The following is a 20,427-nucleotide window of genomic DNA, read 5'->3' on the forward strand; positions in this document are numbered from 1 at the left end:
TTTATACTTTATACCGATGCCTCGTATCTTGGTAAGGAAAAATCTCTGCAGGGAAAACCTCACGATAATTAAAAATCTTGGGAAAATAATGGCTATATAAGGTATTAAAAATAATAAGTTGTAAGCTATATAGAAAATTATCAGAACATAAAAAAATTAAAAGTTTTTTTTACAATGCTAATATCTTTATTTTAATGTGATGTTTTCAAAACAGACAATGCTTTTAAATGTCATGTTTTGTGTATGTGTGTGTAGGGGTGGGTGGGGGGAGGCTTCTGAAAATATTTCTACAAAAATTGAAAATTCTGTATTTTCAAAAGAAAAAAAACATCACCAATATTTGTTGCTATAGGTTATAATTGAAACTAAGAATTTGATTTTTAACAACAGAAGCTTACTGAAGAGGAATATGATGGTTGAATACACGGAAGGTTCATTAGTCATGCATTTTTAGTTGCATTTGCAAATAAAAATTGGATCAAGATGTGATTAAGCTTTCATATGCTTATGATTTGGGGCATGTTTGCAACACCTGTGATTTTGTAACTTTCGCAGGTTTCTTGTGTTTCTGAATGACATTTTAAAACTTTCACAGGGGCATTGTGAACATGCAAAAATGCAACCTGTGAATGTGATTCCATATGTGAATGTTGAAGCCTCAAAACTTGTGATACACAAGTCTACCCGTGTGAATAACTTTCATGCTTAGGTTCGATGTGATAAAGCAGTAACATGATATGACATGACAAATTCTGACATGCACACAAGTCAAATTTACAACCTCAAAGCAAACATGAGAAAGTTAATGCCTAAGAATGTGAATCACAAATCACTTTATCAGGGTCAGAACTTTCACAGCTGAATAACCTGTGATCATAACAAACATGCCTTCTTACCATTCCAGTTGACAGACCTTTGCAAGGTCACACACACAACACAAGCTCACATGCACGTACGCATGCCCCTACAAACACTCATACACACACCGCATAATCCTTAACATGACCAATAAACATGGTTGAATAAAGTTGTGTTTTTGAAGCCATCTTCAAGGGACAAAACACTCTATCAGATGCTTATCAAGTGTCTGGCTTTGCCATGGTTTAGTGACCTACGTTTTTTTTTTATAAATGGGGGGAAACCAGCTCACATGTGAGTTCAATGGTATAAAAAATCTAGGTTCCCCTCACCTATCGGAGAGTACAAACAGCTTTGGCCCTGCGGCAAGGGACAAACACCCATGAGTTTCAAAGTTCAAACACATGACATCCCTTCATCTTGGTGACATTCACAAGTAGCCTTCCTGGATGAGCAGAGCCCTTGTGGACTTTAGCACAGATACAATTGATATAAACAGTTTGGTAGATTTTGGAATTTGTTTGACAAAAAAATGTTGTTCCTTTGATTGTTACCCTGACAGTTGATTTACAGAAAGCTAGGACATGAAGACACTTTACTGTTTTTTAGCCAATTGGTGTTAAAAGGATATTAGAAAATGCCAGAATTTGTAGTATCTGTGCTGCATAGACTTGTGTGTGTTTGTGTGCGCGCGCACCTGTGCTCTTAAACTTTTGCAACTTTTATTGAATGTTAATGTGTCCAGTATATTTAAAAATTCCATAGCAGTTTAATATGTTTACCATGATCACTTAGGCATATATATATATATATATATATATATATATATATATATATATATATATATATATATATATATATATATATATATATATAGAGAGAGAGAGAGAGAGAGAGAGAGAGAGAGATAGAGAGAGAGAGAGAGAGAGAGAGAGAGAGAGAGATTTAATCGGCAAATATGTTCTGATGTGCTTTCATCATAAATTCATTAAAATGTTCTTAATAGCGACAGCCAATGCATGACATAAAAAGGGACATTTTAATATATTATTTCATGTGTTTCTCTCTCTCTCTCTCTCTCTCTCTCTCTCTCTCTCTCTCTATATATATATATATATATATATATATAGTAATGCTATGGTCCTCGGGGAGCACCTACTCTCACATACTAGAAATCATAGTTGTAGGTTGCAACTTCTCAATCAGACCTTATAGATGTACTCAATGTAGTTTATTTGATAGAAATCATGTTTTTTATCATGTTTTTTTGACATAAAATAGGTTTTTTTAAGTCATAAATTTTTTGGTATATTGTGAGCCGTTGATTTTTGAAGATCTTCAAAAACCAACACGTATACCATAATTACATGATCCAAAACTTGGTTTCCACTAAATAATGATTGTAGACCGTATCTATAGGGTCGGATCAACGAAAGAAACTCAAAATTTTAAAAAATTAGAAGCTTCTATTAGGTGGGAGTGGGTGCTCTTGGAGCACCCTATTATTACTAATATATATATATATATATATATATATATATATATATATATATATATATATATATATATATATATATATATATGTGTGTGTGTGTGTGTGTGTGTGTGTGTGTGTGTGTGTGTGTTAAGGAATTAGTATGGGACGATTTTAGATCAGGTTGACATGACCATGCAATTTAGTTGGAAATCATGGGTGGAAGCTGTATCAAGTCAATTTGAACCCACGGAAAATCTGACCAGGTCTAGGCCCAGTTGGGGCAATACTCCCAGCTTCGACCTTGTGGCAAAATATATTACACGGATAGTCCATTTTGACTGGCATTCTGCTTCCCTCAAGTAATTGGAAACTTCACAAAAATGACCGAATCCCCGTATATGCAGCTGTATCCATGTGACATAGGTAGTAAAGGTTACACATCCTGGGTGGCGAACTCGCAACGTCCTTCAACTTGGATGCTTTTAAGCCGACCTGCCAAGCCTGGTACATGGAGCCCTTAGGGCATGCATTTATTTATTTTTTTGAAAGGCAAGCCGGGGTTAGTTAGACCCCTACCAATTATACAACAACACCATTGGGTTTTGAACCTGCAACGTCCCAACAGAAGGTGACGTGACCTAGCTGCTACTACCAGACAAGGGGAGCCCCCGTTGGTTGCATTTGCCCTGTTTATTGCTAGAAAGCAATGTTAAAATTAAAGGAAAAAGGTTACATTTCGTTGTTAAGTCAACATCCTAATTGTCCTTGACCGACAAGGGAAATCAAGGATGGTGGGACAAAGGGGTATCTTACAATATTTGATTTGGTGGGCTCCTTTTTCTCAAATGGATAAAGGGAGATTTAATATAAGATTGCACTTTTACTAGCAAGAGCAAGGTTGTAAGTTGGTAGGGGTGGCAATTTCTGACCCGACCCGCCAACCCAACCTGCCAACCCTCTTCTTAGCCGGGTTCGGGTTCCGCTTAAACGGGTTTGTATCGTAAACGGGTCGACCCGCCTAACCCATTTATTAAACGGGTCAGGTTCGTGTTAGGGGCATGCCAACCCGCCAACCCGTTTAATAAACGGATTAGGCGGGTCGGGTCAAACCATTTACCTGAACCCGACTCACCAACCTGCCTGCTAACCCGCCAACCCGTAAACTTTTCAATGTAAAACCCTAAACCCGACCTGCTAACCCGTTTACCCGACCCGACCCGTTTATTAAACGGGTTAACCGTGTCGTATCGGGTTACCTGTCTAATAAATGGGCCGGGTTCGTGTTTGCCACAGCCGACCCGTTTAATAAACGGGTCGGGTTCGTGTTGAGGTATGCTGACCCGCCGACACACCCCGCCAACCCCACCCGATTGCCACCCTTATAAGTTGGCCCTAGAAGGAAGCAAGTTTTCATTTTTTTTTTAATCTAGTCTTTCATATGATTTGGCTCATTATTCTTTCCTTGCATCGGAAAAGGTCTTCAAAACATCATGCCATATTTATTTTTTTCTTTATTCTCCTCCTAGTTATAGTATTTCCAATTGCTTTAATAAAAGGCAACATAATTTGACTTCACTAGATATAAAATGACTTTATTCTAATTCAGTTTAGACGCATACACACACCACACTTTTTAGTATCTACGTACGCTTAAAAAATTGGCCATGTTTCTCTACACCAAATACCAAGTTACAAACATGGGCGTAGGGGGAAAAATTGTGATAGTTGAGGGCTGGGGGGCAGCGCCCCCGAAAAAAAATTAGATAAAATAAAAAATGGCTACAATTATTAATAAAAATCTATTTCATATGGAGAAATCAAACTATCTATCGTCATCACAACGAGACCCTCCAATCCAAACGAATAGTCACAATTAAATAGAAATAGAGGCATCAATTCCCAATCAATCAGCATTATAACTGGATCAAACTTTCGATTACAGGGGAAAAACATATTATTCTTCAAAAAAAAAGAAGCAAAATCAAAGAAGACCAATATCATAAATCTCATAAGAAACGCAGAGGCGAGACCAAAACTTCTAAATAGGTAAAAAAAATCCAACACCAACAAGAAATAAATATACGAAACACACAACCGACTCAATAACTCGCATACCCAATAAGGAACCTAGACAGAATCAAGAGAAAACAACTCGAAAAAATGAAAACTCAATCAAGAATTCCACAAAAATCAAATCACAAAGGCATTGAAATAAGAAAGCGAGAAAAATGAAAGGGGAACAATCGGTAGAAGCATTACCTGCCAACGAGGGCAATCATAAATCAGTATCAACGAAATTCGAGGCTCCGAAGAACGAAGAGATCTTTAGATTGGCAACAAGATTTTGGGGCACTCGATCGATGGGAATCACATTGTGGCACTGAGGCATTGATGGTCATACTGCATAAGAGCAAAAAATGATTGAAAAAACAATTGCATAAAAAGAAAATAACCATGTAGAGGAATATAATCAACGTAACCCAATGCAAAAAGATACAGGTAAGTTGTACCTTGTAAGACACTAAGACTAGGTAAAAAATATGCAAAGCATGTAGCCATCATTGAAGGGAGACTCAAATACCATCTCATCATTTAGGTTATATGATACCATCAAGCTTCTAATGACGGCCATGAAAACACCAACTCAAGCTTAAAAAGTTCAAATGTGACTGATAACAATTCCTCGACTCAAAATATTAACAACAATCAAGTTGTTGGGTATGCATATTATATAAGTTATCATGTTGCATCTCAAGTATCCATTGAAACATTTACAAAACTTGATGGTGAAGTATTGAAAAGTTTACATGCCACTATTACAAAGTTTACAGTTACTAAGATTCTTTAACATAACCACCAAATCATGTGGATACGCAAACAAAACAACATATCACAAAATATAGCATTTTGGCAACGTAGCTGAGCAAAAGCATAAGAACTCTCAGAAAGTCAGAAGCAATTGGGAAAATAAGCAAAACAAAAACAACTTTGCTAGCTAAATCAATTATCGTAACCAATGTCATCGTCGATAACAAGTGACAATCATCAAGAAGCAGAAGAGAATAAAACATGCACATATATTGGTAGCAGGGCAGGGCAGGGCCTGTGTGTGGGTGATGCCATGATGGCGTCGATGAGGGAGGTTAGGAGAGAGAGAGAGTACCTGGGGGTTGAGGTTCCACCGGGGTCGAGCAGAGCCTCCGATGAAGGGGGCTCAAGTCCTGCATTACACAGAGGAGCTATGCATTTCTTAAAAGAACCTCCCATTTAAAACCCTATCATGTTTCGGATCCGGGTCAGGTTCGACCCGGCTTCAGAGGCAGGACTGGGATACAACCCAATCCTGCCCCCCCCCCCCTCTGGGGTGGGGGGCTCCGCTTGTCTGGTAGCAGCTAGTGCACATCACTTTGTGTTGGAACGTTGCAGGTTCCCCCCCCACCACCCCACACACACACACCAAAAAAAATACCAACTCTCTCTCTCTCTCTAAAATTGTGGATTGCATTTAATTTGTGTCATACGTTAAGGAAAAACTATTTGACCAACCAATTGTCATGTGTATATGCATGTGTGTTACATGCCTAGGTATAACTAAGCCTAAGAAATTGAACAGACAAATGTTAATAGTTGCCCTCTTAGCCTCCCCTCAAGATTATTTTTTTGTTCGAAACTCCCCCTCAAGATCAAGAACACCGTTAACATCAATTAATTGAATAATTAACTCCCAACAATTTACGTAGTCTAAATGCATCTAATTTGTATTACAAATAATGCAGAAATCATTGACTAGAATGTTTGTCTTTGTGGATTGTCAACTCTCTCTCTCTCTATACCACCCAGGTGGTATCCCATGTGGTAAGCGGGGTCCTGTGCCAAGCTGAAGACCCAGGTTCGAATCCCTCTGCCACATGGGGCTTGAGAGATATCTGGTAGGGGTCTGCTACCATCTAACCCCAGCTTGCCTTTAAAAAAAAAACAAAACTCTCTCTCTCTCTCTCTCTCTGCCCACATGCCCTCCCTTTCATATTTATGATTGTGCAACGATGGCCTCACTAGTAACGGAAGTTATGCTAAGCCTTGCTATCAATGTCATATTTAAATTTCATTTATAAATGTGCATTTCTTATATCTGATTGTGATGTTTGTCTTTATTCCATATTTCATAGTTATAGTTATGCTGTTTGCATCCCAGTCACTAGAAGCCTTGAGACAAGACACAAAATCCCCCTTCAGTAAATCAATCTTCCTTCCTATTCCAAAAGAGAGAACCGAAAGAAAGAAAAAAAGAGAGGGCTTCTTAAAGCCATATAACATCCACCATAGAGTAACAAGTTGAAGCTTTTCTTTTTTTCTTTATCTTTTTTAATGCCATAGTGATTTCAACAAACTTGGGGAGGCTTCATTAAATATTGTCAGCAACACTACTAAAACATGTGATTTTAAATGCACTAGTATGGTCCTTAGCATGGAGAAATCATAGCAAGTTGCTCAAAGCATCTTCAATGGGCAGATGACTTTGAAAGGGAATTGCCCAGATTCATTTTATGCTCATGATATGCCTCTCCAACTAGGGATCTGATCCAAATCATGGTCACAAATATTTTGAAAATATCGTGGTTTTATTTTCATATTTTCAAAGGTTATCCTACATAAAAAATAACTGATTTTTTCAAATTATCATATGTTTTGAAAATATTGCATTTTTAACCTGATAATAGCACAATAAAAACAACTTTTTATATTATTTAGGTATTATTATTATTATTATTTTATATGTAAAAACAAAAGGAAAGAAGTCTTTGGCTTATATGGGGCCTGGAGTCTGGACCCATATAAGTTATGTGGGTCCGGCCCCGTTCAAAAAATGAAAAAACTGATATTTTGAGAAGGATAGTGATAGACATTATTGAGTTGCCTATTTCATTTTCCTTGGTTTCCTAAAACTAGATTCCCAAAACTAATCATTAATTAAAAAAGATGTTTATAGTATGCTCTATCTACCTTAGTTTCTTTTATCCCTCCAAGAAGGTTATGAGGTCATTTGAGAGGTGCAGGCCAAATCCATTGTTTGTATCTCATGATTTGGGCAATGAGGGTGAAAAGACAATTTCACTAATAAAATACTTGAGAATTCTCAAGTGGCCGGCGACGGATCTTCATTGGATTCACCTTCTTTTCGCCGGGTGCCCTGCTCTCCTTGTAAAGCTGGGGGATGATCACTCATCGTCCTAAGCTCTTTCTAATTCTTTTTCCTAATAAAATTTAGTTTGCCTGGTCTTAAAAAAAACAATGACTTGAGAGTTGTGTTTCCATTCACTTGAAGGTACTAAATTAGTTTTGCATCCTTTTCTGGTTTGGCTACTTGTTGATTGATGCTTTCCTTAATCAAATGTTGAGTTCATATAAAAAAATCATAAGATTTTTTATGGTTTATGGGACTCGATGAAATAATTTAATAGTTTTCTATTGTCAAATAAGATTTTGGAACGGTTTGATTCAATACAACCAATATAAGTTTTTATGTCTTAATGTGCTTGACAATGTTTAGAAGAAGAACGATACGAATAGGATTTTGTAGTTATCTTAGATGGCATTTTGAGATAACAATTGCCGAAATCCTCTATTAGTTGCTAAAGAATATACCAAAGTTCATCATCAACTCATGTGGGATTTTATGAATACCCTAACCTTATTCTGAAGCCAAATCAAAGTCGATCATGCGATTTGTTTAGAGCTTGGGCTTGGCTCATTCAAGTAGACAAGCCTAATTAATTAAGTCTCAACTTGGGCTTCATGAGTGACCCAAAGCCAAAAGCCAAGTCAAATTCGATCATGCCATTTGTTTAGAGCATGGGCTTGGCTCATTCAAGTAGACAAGCCTAATTAATTAAGTCTCAACTTGGGCTTCATGAGTAGGGGTGGCAAAACCTGACAAGACCCGCCAACCCACCTCTTACGCGGGTTCGGGTTTGGAAAAAATGAACCCGTTTAATAAACGGGTCGACCCACCTAACCCGTTTATTAAACGGGTCGGGTTCGTGTTAGGGGTATGCCAACCCGGCTGACCCGTTTAATAAACGGGTTAGGCGGGTGGGTCAACCCGACCCGCGAACCTGAGAACCCGTTTACCTGACCCAACCCATTTATTAAATGGGTTGGCGGGTCGTGTCGGGTTACCCGTTTATTAAACGGGTCGGGTTCGTGTTTGCCACAGCTGACCCGTTTAATAAACGGGTCGGGTTCGGGTTGAGCTATGCTGACCCGCCAACCCATCAGGTCGACCCGCCAACCCGACACGATTGCCACCCCTATTCATGAGTGACCCAAAGCCAAAAGCCAAGCCTTATATATATATATATATATATATATATATATATATATATATATATATATATATATATATATATATATATATATATAGTAGTGTAGGTGCATGACCACTTTCGAACATGACCAAAACAAACTTTCGTGTGCACGATGGACGCTCAGCGAAAGTGTTTCCACACTGGAACTTTTAGTGGCGATAAAAGTACCTACTAAAAGTCTCAGTGGTGACCTTTAGCGGCGACAAAAGTCTTCGCTAAAGGTATAGGACCTTTAGTGATGACTTTTGTTGTTGCTAAAGGTGTTATTTGGCAAAACCTCGCGCTGGCGATGGACGCTCCATGCAGGTTTTTTTTGTCATATTCGAAAGTGATCACACACACACACATATCTATATATATATATATATATATATATATATATATATATGAGAATTAAACATAGGTTCTATTTCATTATGCCCCATAGTTTTGAAGTTTTTTATGATAGATCTGAACCGTTAGATGTGTTTAGCATGCTCGATTAAGTAGGAATAGACTCTTGGATCATGTTTTTTCAACAAAAAAATGTTTTCATGAGTCAAAAAAACTGGTACCTTCATAGCCATTGATTTTGGATCATCGGAAAAACCTATATATAGGTCAGATTTTAGTGATCCAAAAGTCGGTTTTCACTAAACAAAACCTATAGATCACATCTATGGTGTTAGATGTGTGAAAAATATAAAAAACAATAATTTTTGAGGGGGCAGAGAAGGTGGGCATAAGTAATATATATATATATATATATATATATATATATATATATATATATATATATATATATATATATATATATATATATATATAGGAAAACTGAAATATGTAAACTAGCATGGATCAAGATTTTCATAGGTATGCGCGTGGCCGGCCCTTATATATTTTGTCGGTTTACATATTTCAATTACCCTATATATATATATTAATTAATTTATTTATTTTGTGTGTGTTGTGGCGAGCCCCTTTATACAAATTTTGTGGTTCTTCCCTTTCCTATGTAAATACTTAGCAAGGTCCATAAGGATTTGCTAGTTGAGGGTTTGAACCACTAATGAGATATCATCCCGGCTGAGCTAGAATCTTAACCTTGCATTAGGACCTAGGGGTGAAGAGACAATATCAGGTAGACAATTTATATAGGCATTGATCCTCTTCAAAAACAAATAAAAACATGCAAAAAGTGCTTTTTTTTTTAATAAAATGGACATTGACTCCCAAGTCCAACGACAAAATGTAGATTGATGGCAACATTTAAAACTATTAAACAAATATGAAAGTTGGCCTTTGGTGAATTGCTAGCACCAATTGGAAGGGCCAAAACTCGATATATAAAAGTTAATTTATGCACTACATGATGCTTTTTCCCAAGAATCACTACAAGAATCAGGGTCGATAGCGGCGACTCTTTTTCAGTGAGAAAAAATCTCATAGTAATAACGATGAGATTTTTGTCCACTCTAATTGATAGGTAATAGTAGAAACATAAATATCTCACCGTTATTACTCTATTGCGGTCATGAATCTCGTCACTATTAGCTTATCAATAACAACGAGTTAGATATCCTATGGAATGCTTTGCTTCTGTACATGTCTCTTCGTTAAACACATGTGTATAATGACAAGATTATTTGACCAATAGATATTATCGTTGAAACATTTTACAACTATATTTAACAATGATATATGCATCTCACCGTTATAGGGGTTTTACTCTATAACAACGATAATTATGTCGTTGTTAAAGACATGTATAACAACAGGATTTTATGACCAGATATTGCTATTAAAACATTTTAACGACTATGTTTAATGGCTAAAATATCTCGCTGTTATAGATCAATAGCAAGTGAAACTTGTCATTATAGGGTTTTACTCTAAACCGACGATAGTTATGTCATCATTATATAGTGACGTTTATAAAATGAGCTCGACGGGCACTTATTATCTCTCTCAGATCTTTCACATCTCCCTCACAACACTTTCATCGTAGAGCCACCATCGTCAACTGACCTCCACAAGTCGGACCATCAACCACCACCTCCACTCCTCTCGGTTCGCTGGCCGCCTCCACCGATCTCTTTGTTTCTCTCTCTTATTCGGGCACCCCCAGTGACACCGGAGCCTCCCTCGATCTCCCTGCTCCTGTCTCTCATTCAGGCACCCCCACCAACACTAGGTATTGATTTGAATTCTTGCAAATAACATGAGTGTTTAATTAAGGTTTTAGGGGTTTTGTGCGATTTTGATTCTTAGAGCTTATTGGTATGTTTGATGTTTGTGATAGGCATATATGGTGTTTTGTGTCTGTGGAATGTCTAATATTCTTTTTAGCTTTCAAGATAAAGTTATGGCATTTGATCTTGGTTGGAGTTATTGGTTTTAAGACAAAGCTGATCTGTTCTGATATGCTTGATTGTTACCTTAGATCCAAAATACTGAAGGTGATAGACCTCTCTTGTGGAGGGAAGAAAGCTTGTGCACGAGCAGAGAGTGCTTGCCAGATTCCTTGAAGTGATAAAAGAAGATACACTGATGTGTGTTGAGAGCACTGTAAATGGGTGTTGTTGAGACCGAAGCAGGTTATATGTTCCCCCCCGTAACACGTGGGTGTGTGTTCTCGGGTTCGAATGAGCGCCACATATGTAATCACGTGGGGCTCATTTCCCCGTGTGTGTCAGTATCACTTAGCATCGGAGTCTAGTGCGTTTGCAAAGACTTAAGTATCCTTTCCCGCCATTAGTGTCAATTGACAAAAATATCCTCCCTCCAGAAAGGGTTAAAATCATCATTGTTTTCGTCCTAAGGAGTAAACTCCTCTGTTTTAATAAGAGCTTTTTGCAATATGTCACCCTAAACGTTCTGGATCACCCTTTGATGATGCACCATCTGCTGTAACAGGAGCTCCGATTGATGATGCACCTTTTGTCGTCGTCTGCTGTCGCTGAAACACCCTTTGTAGCTTCTTGTTGTTGTCAGAGAACCCTTTGTCGTCGTCTGCTATCACCGGAGCACCCTTTGCTGTCGTCGTCGTTTATTATATGATACAATGATACATGTCAGGCTGGACCTCGTTAAGTCAGGTGAGCTTTGAGTTGGTTCACCAAACATGGGACTCAAGGCACCTTAGAGTTAATAGCCGAGCCCAGTCAAACCAGGTTCCCCATACTGGGCCCGGTAGGGTCATGGAACAAAAAAAGGCAGTCAAAGCCCAGTCCTCATATGTCCTTTGGCATTGATGTCAGGACTGAGCTCAAGAAAGGAATTGCATAATATTTTGCTTTCTTTTTAGCTTTTCAGCTTTAGAAACAACGGTCACGTATAATAATAATATACCCAACATGAACTTTACTCACCTACCTGAGAATTTTTTTTGGGTCTTTATTTTCCTTCCTTTTCCTTTTTCAATAAAATAATAAAAAAAATTTCCAATTTGACCACTGAAAGCCATTAAGGGAGCTCAGTGGACACACAAATGCATGCATGCACGGATATATGCTCTTCCCCCTTTTCTTGCAGACAATGATGGGCAGCAACCATGAAAGAATTTAAGCCGTTGGATGCCCCCATCTGACGGTGCAAAGACCATTTTACAGGTCCCATTTTTGTAGCAATATAGCCAACAGTCTTGTATTGGAAATTTTCACCCCTCGTAAAAATGTAAAGCACCAACTTTACGAGAGACTGTGTGTCTTTGGGGGCATACATAGGGGTGTCAAAGGGTTGGACTTGGACCAGATTTTCGGGTATGGTATCAGGTCTGAACCCAGGTCTAATGGAGTCTACTATAAGAGAAACCACACTTGGACCCAATAAGAATTACATAAACCAGACCCAGACCATGTTCGGTAAATTTATTTTTTTTCATTTTTACATTGAAAATTTGTGGGTTGTAATCGAAACTCGGTTCGGACCCGGGTATGGTATAAAATTTTACAAACTATACCCAGGTTCATGTATTAATCGGACCTTCGAGTCCGGACCTGAATCTTAATCAGATCTTCATTGTAACTATACCGAAACCCTGTAAGGTTTGTCAGGGCCGGGTCTGGGTAAACCTGACCAGTTGAATACATGCCAAGTAAATAGAGAGAGAGAGAGAGAGAGAGAGAGATTACTTCTTTCCTTTTTGTGGCAATCATCATACCAAGTAAAATTGCCCAAAAAATTGATATCAGGATGCCCTTATTGGATCCATAATGTATGGTGAGAGAGAGAGAGAGAGATTACTTCTTTCCTTTTCGTGGGCAATCATAGCAAGTAAAATGGCCCAAAAGATTGTTATCAGGGATGCGCTTATTGGATCCATAATGTATGGTGCCTCCCCTTAGATAACATAAAACCAAGAGTCTCCCAATTTAAGAGCTACATGTGGGGGTGGATTGGGTTGGCGGGTTGGCGTGTCAGCATACCTCAACCCGAACCCGACCCATTTAATAAACGGGTAACCCGACACGACCCGCCAACCCATTTAATAAATGGGTTGGGTCGGGTAAACGGGTTTTCAGGTTTGCGGGTCAGGTTGGCGGGTCGGGTTGGCGGGTTGACGGATCGGGTTGGCAGGTAGGCAGGTTGGCGGGTCGGGTTGACGGGTTGACGGGTCGGGCAGACAGGTTGGTGGGTTGGCGGGTCGGGTTGGCGGGTTGACCCACCCGCCTAACCCGTTTATTAAACGGGTCAGCCGGGTTGGCATACCCCCAACCCGAACCCGACCTGTTTAATAAACGGGTTACGCGGGTCGACCCGTTTATTAAACGGGTTGGCTTAAGCCCAACCCGAACCCGCCTAAGAGGCGGGTTGGCGGGTCGTGTCAGAAATTGCCACCCCTACATGAGAGTATGCGTCCAACTCTTGCCCTAGATGTGCATCTGAACAAAAGGCCACATGGAATCCCTTTTGGGGGCCATGAGAAACATCCATCACTTGAGCTCCCCTCATTTACTTTGTGATTGCCCCAATACAAAGACATCTCTCAGGTACCAACTACCAAGACTTGTGCATTTCATCTAGGCACCAAGTCCACGTTCCACAGTGGGCCCCACTCACAGTTAGCAAAACAAAGGATAAGGGATCTTAGAGATCAATCAAAAAACACAATCGCCCCAAATGGGTTGGCGTAGTGGGGTGGGGGTCATGGCCGCTAGAAGGGCAGTCAAGGTTCGATTTTCATGGACGTCACCCTCCTGCACAAGCCCTCCAGGGGCAGGGGTCCTAACCTTGGAGTTTTAAGTTGACGACTGTAAGTATGGCAGGCTGAGACAGCCGGGTGCGGTTACTTTGGGATATAAAAAAAAAAAAAAAATCAAAAAACACATTCTTGATTTTCTTTGGGCATCATGATTTTGCATTATCCGGTAATTCAATTCACTGTGGATATGCAAATCCTTTAGTCCCACTCACTACACAACTAAACATGATAAGTCCTTGATTAGAAAGCCATTTGAATATGTTTGTCAATCTTTGTGAGCAATAAGTGATCGCCACATCATAGAAACCGTTGATACCAGCATCGACGGCTATGATGGAAGCTCAATCAATCCATTTAAAGATCTGCATGGCCCCAATGTGGGGTGCACACAATGTCTTGTTAGTGGAAGCTTCACTAGTGATGGCATGAAAAGGGGAATCTAGGGTTTCACTTTTTTTTTTCCAATTTTTGGTGCCATCCAACCACCAAGATAATAAACTAATAGCATGAAAGAGTACCAAAAACTCAGTTCTATGTGCATAAAAGAATGAAATTAAGTAGAACTAGCACAGTCTACCACAAATAAGTAAGCTTATTCTGCAAAACCCCTAGATGGTCTAAAATAAATCACATGATCATGAGCTTAAGATTTTGACCAGTTGAGCAAGGGACTCACATTTCCCTAGGGTAAAGTCATGGGATGTAATTTCTAAAAATGAGAGAATCATCCCTTGAAACACCCTAATATATCCTAACAAAACTCTAGATTTGTGTAAAATGACAGTGAATAGTGCAGTATAGAGGCAAGATCACCTAAACAAGGACACAAAGGATCACAAAGGCCTTGTAAGGTCCTAACAAAGATCTAGTAGGCTGAGCCAACGCCCTTGGTTAGTAGACCAAATCAACATCTAGGTTTTGGAGGAACATGGACAAAACCCTGAACAGTCCAAACAAAACCCTAATATCCAGATCTAGGAGCGGGGGTGGGGAACCAAAATGGTGCCCCACAAAAGAGAGCCAAGGGAGGAGACAAGAGGCAAGAATCCCAAAAATCATAAAGCAATACCTCAACATGGGAAACCACCCCTCCTTAAAAATTATACAAAATCCCCAAACATTCTCTTCACAAGATCAACAAGGCCTCCTGGTAAGATTTAAAAAAAAAAAACATGCATGAGCAAAATAAAGGGCCTTCAAAATCTCCCATCATCTCTTCAAAATACACTCTCAATCTCAAACTCTAGCAGTCTCTCTCTTTATCTCTTTTCCCCTTTAACTGCTTTTCCCCCAATACAAGGGTACACCAAAAATAAAGCAAACCAAAACCACACTCTGCCTGACCATGGGCAAGCTAGCTCAATGAGAAAGGGCCATGTGGGTCTCATCCGGGCAGTTTTTGTATGTGAGACAGTGTTGTCAGTATCGGTGTCGTATAGGCCTGAATAGGTATCGTATCGATTTTCTGATTCAGCTATTTTTTAACAAATATAAAAATATCTTAAAATTTATTTTTTAATATTATTTTAATGATTTTAACACGTGTCACGTTGATTGACGCACAATAATTTTTAATTATTTTTTGGCCGATTCAAAACGATTCACTTGAGAATCAGTATCAGCCGATTCACCTGTCCGATTCCGATACTGACAACATTGTGAGAAACGAGGTGGTTTTATCTTGCTGACCGTCTACATGGTCTTGGATTTTGAGTAAAAGCCTCGAGAGATAAGAGAGAGAAACGAGAGAGAGAGAGAGAGTTTCCTTGCGCTTTATTCTCTTCAAATTCTACACTTTGCTGTACACACTGAAAAACGAGGTTTTGAAAGGGGGGAGAGGGAGTCCCTTCTGCATTGTCTTCTTCTTAGAGATCACCCCTCTTCTCCTCTTCTCATTTGTTTTCCCTTCTGTTTTTGCACTTCATTTTTGGCAGCACCCATCTTGTTTTTATTCAAATTCTTTCAGTTATTTCCATCAAGCTGCTGTTAACTCTTTTACTTCTTGAACCAACACCAAAACCCAAAACTCATTTTAAGTATATTAAAGTGTAGGGAGAGAGAGAGAGAGAGAGAGAGGCGGAAAAGGCCAGCATTGTTTATTAGGAGGAAGGCTGTATGAAGAATTAGTGAAAAAAATGAGAGATGGGAGCCAGAAGAAGAGCAAGGTCTCATAAAAATGCCATCTTTTTCAGATTTTTTTTTCATTTCCATTCTTTGATTGATTGGCATTTGCTGAAATGGGTCTATTCTGGTTTCTTCTCTCTCTTTTCGTTTTCTTATTTCTTGTTTTTTTTTTTTGTCTGTGCCCCTCTGTATGGTTGTTTGTGGACTCAGCTCTCCTGGTCTAAAACACTCGTCAGAAAATGGTTCAATATCAAGAGCAAAGCTCATGATTTTCATGCTGATGATGTGGTTGAAGAAGGTGGGTTTCTTCTTATTCCCTTATTTTTCCTTCAAAGATCATTTATGGTTCTGTTTCTTGTTCCTCTATTCCAAAGGCATCTTTGATCATGAGAAAGACAAGATTTTCCCACTATCCATTCACAAAAATTGATTCATTATTTGTTCTCCAATCGTTACCCAGTTGTATCTTTGTTGCATTTTTGCATTTTTCTAGTTTCTGGTATTTGGGGTTGCTTGTTCATGGTCCTCATTCTTAGTCTCGAAAACCTGTTTTCTGTGCTATGATTTTACTTTCTATTGTTCAAAAGGGCTCTTCTTGTTAATGCTCTAATGATTGGCTTCTCATGCAATTTTTTTATGTGGGGAAGGGAGGAAGAGTTTCTCAGAGAGGGAAAGTTGCACACTCAAGAAAAGCAAAACAGGTTAGACCCAACTGAAATCCAAACTATTTTTCTTATCCTAAATTTTCTTCTCTCTGCCTCTTTGTTATCAGTTTCTTGTCGGTGTGCCGTGTATCTAATTCCTGTTCATTTTCTGATTTGATTTGCTTTTCCTGTTACAGAGAGATCATCAAAGAGAAACTCAGAGATTTATAGGAGACCAAAGTTTGAGTTTGATACCACTGCTCAAGTTACTGATGTTCAGGACTATAGGTATTGAACTTGAAGATCTATAGAGAGAGAGAGAGAGAGGTTAGTGTTTCATGAATTCACAGTGTTGGTGATTTCTATCATTCTTTTTGTGATCAGGGTATTTGTAGCAACATGGAATGTAGGTGGAAAATCACCTCCTAGTTATCTGAGTCTAGATGATTGGCTTCATACCTCTCCTCCAGCAGACATTTACGTTTTAGGGTATTACAGACTTTTGTTGGTTTCATTTCACTGTGTTAGACCTATTTGTTCTATTCATACCACAAGCATTTTCTGTTTCCAATTGGAGAAAGAAAAAGGAAGTTTCTTATTCTTGGTTTTTCCTTGCAGTTTTCAAGAGATAGTTCCTCTGAATGCGGGGAATGTCTTAGGTGCGGAGGATAGTGGCCCTGCTATAAAATGGTTAGCATTGATCCGAAAAACTCTGAATAATCTTCCTGGTACAAGCGGCAGTGGTGGCTATCAAATGCCTTCACCTGTGCCTGATCCCATCGTTGAATTGGATGCTGATTTTGAAGGTTCAAGGCAAAAGACCACATCTTTCTTCAATCGCCGGTCTTTCCAGTCTCTTAGTCGAAGTATGAGGATGGATAACGATATTTTGATGCCTCAACCAAGGCTTGATCGGCGATTCAGTGTTTGTGATAGGGTGATGTACGGTAACAGGCCCAGTGATTGCGATGCCACTTTCAGATCGGGTTCCTCAGATGATGAAAATGCTGGATGTGATTCTCCAAGTGCCATGTTTTTCTCACCACTATCTTATGATGTGTCGAATTCCATGGTTGAGGAAAGAGATAGATCAACAGGCCATTCTCAGTATTGTTTGGTGGCTAGCAAGCAAATGGTTGGCATATTTCTCACGGTTTGGGTGAGGAGTGATATAAGGGATGATGTTAAGAACCTGAAAGTTTCTTGTGTGGGTAGAGGATTAATGGGTTATCTTGGAAATAAGGTAAAATAATTTGCTGCTGTCATTTTTTCCCTACTCATTATTTGATTCATTTTTGAAATTTTTTATCATTTCTAGTTCTGGTTTTAGCTTAAAATATTTCCTTTCTTCATTTTCTTCTATTGTGCTTTTCAGGGTTCCATTTCAATAAGCATGTCCGTGCACAGAACAAGCTTTTGCTTCGTTTGTAGCCATTTGACATCAGGGCAGAAAGAGGGTGATGAGCTAAGAAGGAACTCAGATGTCATGGAAATACTGAGGAAGACTCGATTCCCTCGTGTCCATGGACTGGGTGATGAGAACTGTCCTGAAACAATACTTGATCATGAGTAAGTCTCTGTAAAATTAAACGGAGAATTTTCCAATTCCAATTTTCTTTATGCAGTTGAACCAATGCCATGTTTTAATTTTCCATGAACATAAATTGAGTCCCCGAATTCAATTTTACCATGACTCTGCTCATTGAAACCAAATTAATCTGTCTTGCTTCAGTCGAATCATCTGGCTTGGTGACTTGAATTACCGGATAGCTCTATCATATCGTGCTGCGAAGGCGCTTGTTGAAATGCACAACTGGAGAGCATTATTGGAAAATGATCAGGTTGGTAAGCAGACTTGTGAGAAGTTCTTGGTTGGATGAGGTTTATGGATGAAGTTATCTTGGTTATTAACCATGTATGATGAGTTGACGTGAAACTTGGGTAATGAATGACTGTTATACTTGAAATTGGTATGAGTCCAAATTTCATGGTCACCGTGGAGTCTGGTTTGATGATTTCTCTGTTTCCACCTTACCCCCATATGCGTGAGTTGAGCTGAGAATACTGGTTTTGTCTGCTTTACTTTATGCTGGTTTGTGCCAGTTGGCTCAGGATGCCACTCCAACTTCCCGAGAAGATTTGCTTTTCTTATAACTGTCACAAATGATAGATTTTTGGACAACTTCTTTCAGTGTTCTTTTTATTTCTTCTGTCATTTCCATATGCTTGGTGGAAGTATATAGGTCTAAATCTCTCAGACACTTTTCTGCAGCTTAGGATTGAGCAGAAACGAGGGAGGGTATTCCAGGGCTGGAATGAAGGGAGAATATACTTTCCACCAACTTACAAATATATAAATAATTCAGATCGATACACCGGAGATGGCATGCATCCAAAGGAGAAACGACGCACACCTGCATGGTGGGGCCACATCTGATGATATCATTTTCTTTTTGGGAAGCAATATTCAAGCATACTTCTGTGGTGTTTTCTGGTTTAGTATACTTCTCGAGTTAGTAATCTCAGCCTGCTATTCTTTCTTGTAGGTGTGATCGGATTTTGTGGTATGGTAGGGGTCTGAATCAGCTGTCCTATGTTCGTGGTGAGTCCAGGTTTTCTGATCACAGGCCTGTATATAGCATTTTCAGTGCAGAAGTAGAGTCTATTAACCATAACCGGTTTACAAAGAGCATGGCATGCTCTAGTGCTAGAGTTGAGGTTGAAGAACTTTTGCCTTACACTCACGGTTACACTGAACTGAATTTTTTCTAGGCAATCAGAGAGTTTCCAAACTCCGGATCAGGTTTGAGCACGTAGCTTCTTCTCTACACAAAATTTCTAACTGTATTTTATACTCATTCTTTTCTTGGCTGCTATGGCAGAGTTATGCAATGTTCTCTGCGCAAAGGAATTCATTACTTTTTTGTAACGGAGCAAGTTTTGCTCTTCTGAGTGTCATTGTTTGGTGCAATGGTAAAGTGCTTGGGCTGTAAACCTGAGAATGCAAGTTTGAGGTCTGAGAGCAGCCATTTTATGCACAGGGAAGAAGGCTACAATTATCTACAAACTGTGCCTCTTTAGCACCCCAAAATACGAGACTGCACTGGGTATGGCCCTTTTAGCATGTATTTTTGGTCTTCTGCAAATGGTCTTAAGAACTGTTAGACTAGACTGCTTTTTCTATTGTTATTTACTTTTTTTCTTTCCATAATTACTGTCACCGATACTTCACTTCTGTGTAAAACGCCAATATTTCAATATATCGATGCTTATGGAGATTGTTTGTGGCTGAACTAGGATTCTTGTTGAGCTACCATCAACTTCCATTCAGAAGACTTGGATCTATCTTTGAAGGGTTATCTAGATGATCTCACTATTCCAATAGAGTAGGCAACCATTTAATGTTAAATTTCTTCTCAAAAACAAATGATTGATTTTTTTTTACAAAAGGAGGTTTTCTTGTGGAAAGCAACATAGAAAATTGTACAAAATTTTAAATTGATGATGACCACCCAACTACTTGTTATTGCCATGGTCAACATCTCTCTCTCTGGATTCTTTGTGAAGCCTCGAAGCTTAGGGGTTGCGTTTCATCCAATTTATCTCTTTGGGACCAATTCTGTCTTTTGTCATCTCTTGACTATTTCAAACTTCGTTTGGTTTGTTTTGATAGTGATGCTGCAAGGAGAAGCTGCCATAATGATGGACGGCGATCATAGGTCATTGATATATGAAGATGTTCTTTGCCCTTGTTCTTGAGGTAAAATTTAATCATGG

The 20,427-nt window shown here is 39.0% G+C and overlaps 1 protein-coding gene across 2 annotated transcripts; it reads left to right on the top strand.

Annotated features, from left to right (window-relative positions):
* Positions 1–16,017: 16,017 nt before the first annotated feature.
* Positions 16,018–19,422, top strand: LOC149831685 (type IV inositol polyphosphate 5-phosphatase 7-like). Of its 2 annotated transcripts, none has more exons than XM_090012169.1 (10): positions 16,018–16,047; positions 16,217–16,308; positions 16,658–16,707; positions 16,848–16,938; positions 17,035–17,139; positions 17,269–17,893; positions 18,026–18,219; positions 18,383–18,491; positions 18,923–19,071; positions 19,197–19,422. In XM_090012169.1, exons 1-10 carry the CDS (start codon positions 16,018–16,020, stop codon positions 19,420–19,422), a joined length of 1,671 nt encoding a protein of 556 aa, XP_089868295.1. The 2 variants fall into 2 exon arrangements, with proteins under 2 accessions (XP_089868295.1, XP_089868294.1); XM_090012168.1 differs by having other exon boundaries at positions 16,217–16,307; positions 16,645–16,707.
* The last annotated feature ends 1,005 nt before the right edge of the window (positions 19,423–20,427 follow it).

Source organism: Nuphar pumila, chromosome 7, assembly GCF_984573655.1.
Source record: "Nuphar pumila chromosome 7, dmNupPumi1.hap1.1, whole genome shotgun sequence".
Lineage (NCBI taxonomy): Eukaryota > Viridiplantae > Streptophyta > Magnoliopsida > Nymphaeales > Nymphaeaceae > Nuphar > Nuphar pumila.